The sequence below is a fragment of the Nerophis lumbriciformis genome, linkage group LG29, assembly GCF_033978685.3.
Source record: "Nerophis lumbriciformis linkage group LG29, RoL_Nlum_v2.1, whole genome shotgun sequence".
NCBI classification, from domain to species: Eukaryota; Metazoa; Chordata; class Actinopteri; order Syngnathiformes; family Syngnathidae; genus Nerophis; species Nerophis lumbriciformis.
In genome coordinates, this window is record NC_084576.2 from 25,165,001 (window position 1) to 25,167,500 (window position 2,500).

Consider the following 2,500-nt stretch of genomic DNA (forward strand, 5'->3'; position numbering starts at 1 on the left):
TGAAGATGATGGTGGTGATGATGAAGAAGATAATGGTGATGATGAAGAAGATAATGGTGATGATGAAGATGATGGTGGTGGTGGTGATGATGAAGATGATGGTGGTGGTGGTGGTGATGAAGATGATGGTGGTGGTGGTGGTGATGATGATTAAGATGATGGTGGTGGTGGTGACGATGATGATGATGGTGGTGGTGGTGGTGGTGGTGATTAAGATGATGGTGGTGGTGGTGGTGGTGATGATGATTAAGATGACGGTGATGATGAAGATGATGGTGGTGATGATGATTAAGGTGATTATGATGATGGTGGTGGTGGTGGTGGTGATGATTAAGATGATGGTGATGATGAAGATGATGGTGGTGATGGTGATGATGAAGAAGATAATGGTGATGATGAAGATGATGGTGGTGGTGGTGATGATGAAGATGATGGTGGTGGTGGTGGTGATGAAGATGATGGTGGTGGTGGTGATGATGATTAAGATGATGGTGATGATGAAGATGGTGGTGGTGATGAAGATGATGGTGGTGATGGTGATGTTGAAGAAGGCAATGGTGATGATGAAGATGATGGTGATGATGATGAAGATAATGGTGATGATGGTGGTCATGAAGATGGTGCTGATGATGATGATGGTGATGAAGATGATGGTGGTGATGTGATGATGATGATGATGGTGATGAAGATGATGGTGGTGAAGTGATGATGATGAAGATGATGTGATGGTGACGGTGTTATGGTGGTGATGGTGAAGATAATGATGATGATGATGATGATGTTCTAAAGCAGGAGTGTTCAAACTTTTCGTCTGAGGGTCGCACACTAAAAATAAAAGCAGGGGCCATTTTTTTTAATTTTATTTACAAAACCAATACAACACATGTCTGTATATAAACATATAATGTATGTATATGTGTATATTTATATATGTATTGGTGTTATTGGAGTCAACATTGCATTTTATTGTTACGTTTCTCCTGTTTGATCTTTTATTACACTTTGAATACATGGTTTCCATGACAACACTTGTGTGTCCGTCAGTGCAAGCAGGAGGCGGGGGGGCAGGTGTGTGAGGTGGTGCAGGTGCAGGTGGAGTCCAGCCTGAGTCAGGAGCAGCTGCTGCAGACCTTGGTGTCGTGTGGTGAGTCCTCAGTCCTGAATTGCATCAGCAGGCAGGGTTTAACCCCGCCCCCTTCTTGACCCAGGCTTCCTGGCGCCCGCCTCCCATCATGGCCGCTGTGTGGTGCTGCTGCTGCAGGGACTGGAAAAGGCTGTGTCGCTGTCAGGCCTGCTGGGGGACCTGTGCCACAGCTTGGACAACAGGAGCTCGGCCGCCCCGCTCATCCTCCCTGCAGGTACTTCATTTCCCACTTTTCATCACATCTAAACCTGTCAAGTAGCAAAACAGTCCCAGATTAGCAGGAACATGTCACACTTCCACATATCGGACCCAATCCAAGTAACCTTGCCCACTCATGCTGCAAAAGGTCAACACACACGGTCACACATAACACAACCTGCTCACTCAACTTGGTAAATGTTATAAAACATGTCCAATCACATAACTAGAAATTACACCTATTTAAATCCCCTGCAATGCATGATGGGAAAAATGCAAAACACTCCCTCCACCCTTCTCCATGTTTGACACATTTTAGCTGCTTGATATTTCTGATCGATTACAAAACTTTAAGGAGGTTGTCGCGGAAGTAAACAAGGGAGGAGTCCAACTTTCACATACTTTTAATATCCAATTATATTAATTATTAATTATATATCCGCTATAATATTATATATGCATATGTGTGTGTGTGTGTGTATATATATATATATATATATATATGCATATATTACTTTATTATTTTATCCCAATGGGCCCCCAAGTCAAAAAGTTTATTTAATTTATTCTTTGATGCATTTTCTGAGTCGGGATGTCATCCCGCTCCCCCACCTTAATAACATACAAACTATAACACATTAATAACATACAAACTATAACACATTAATAACATACAAACTATAACACATTGATAACATACAAACTATAAAATATTAATAATATAGAAACTATAAAACATTAATAACATAAAAACTTTAAAACATTAATAACAAAGGGACTATAAAACAATAATATAAAAACTATAAAACAAGAATATAAAAATTATGAAATATCAATAATATAAAAACTATGAAACGTTAATAATATAAAAACTGTAAAACATTATTAACATAAACAACTATAAAACAATAATAATTTAAAAACTCTAAAACATTATTAATATAAAAACTCAAACATTGATAATACAAAAACTATAAAACATTAATAACACAAAAACTATAAAACAATAGTATAAAAACTATAAAACATTAATAACATAAAAACTATGAAACATTAATAATATAAAAAATATTAACATAAAAACTATAAAACATTAATAACATAACTATAAAACATTGATAACACTAACTATAAAACATTAATAACAAAAACTATAAA

The 2,500-nt window shown here is 37.0% G+C and overlaps 1 protein-coding gene across 2 annotated transcripts in view; it reads left to right on the forward strand.

Moving 5' to 3' along the window:
• Positions 1–2,500, forward strand: part of cttnbp2 (cortactin binding protein 2) — a 124,804-nt gene that overhangs the window by 113,550 nt on the left and 8,754 nt on the right. For both annotated transcript variants that reach the window (XM_061924648.1, XM_061924649.2), the window contains exons 14-15: positions 1,045–1,144; positions 1,209–1,358. In XM_061924648.1, coding sequence (XP_061780632.1) covers positions 1,045–1,144; positions 1,209–1,358 — 250 coding nt within the window. The remainder of the gene's footprint in view (positions 1–1,044; positions 1,145–1,208; positions 1,359–2,500) is intronic.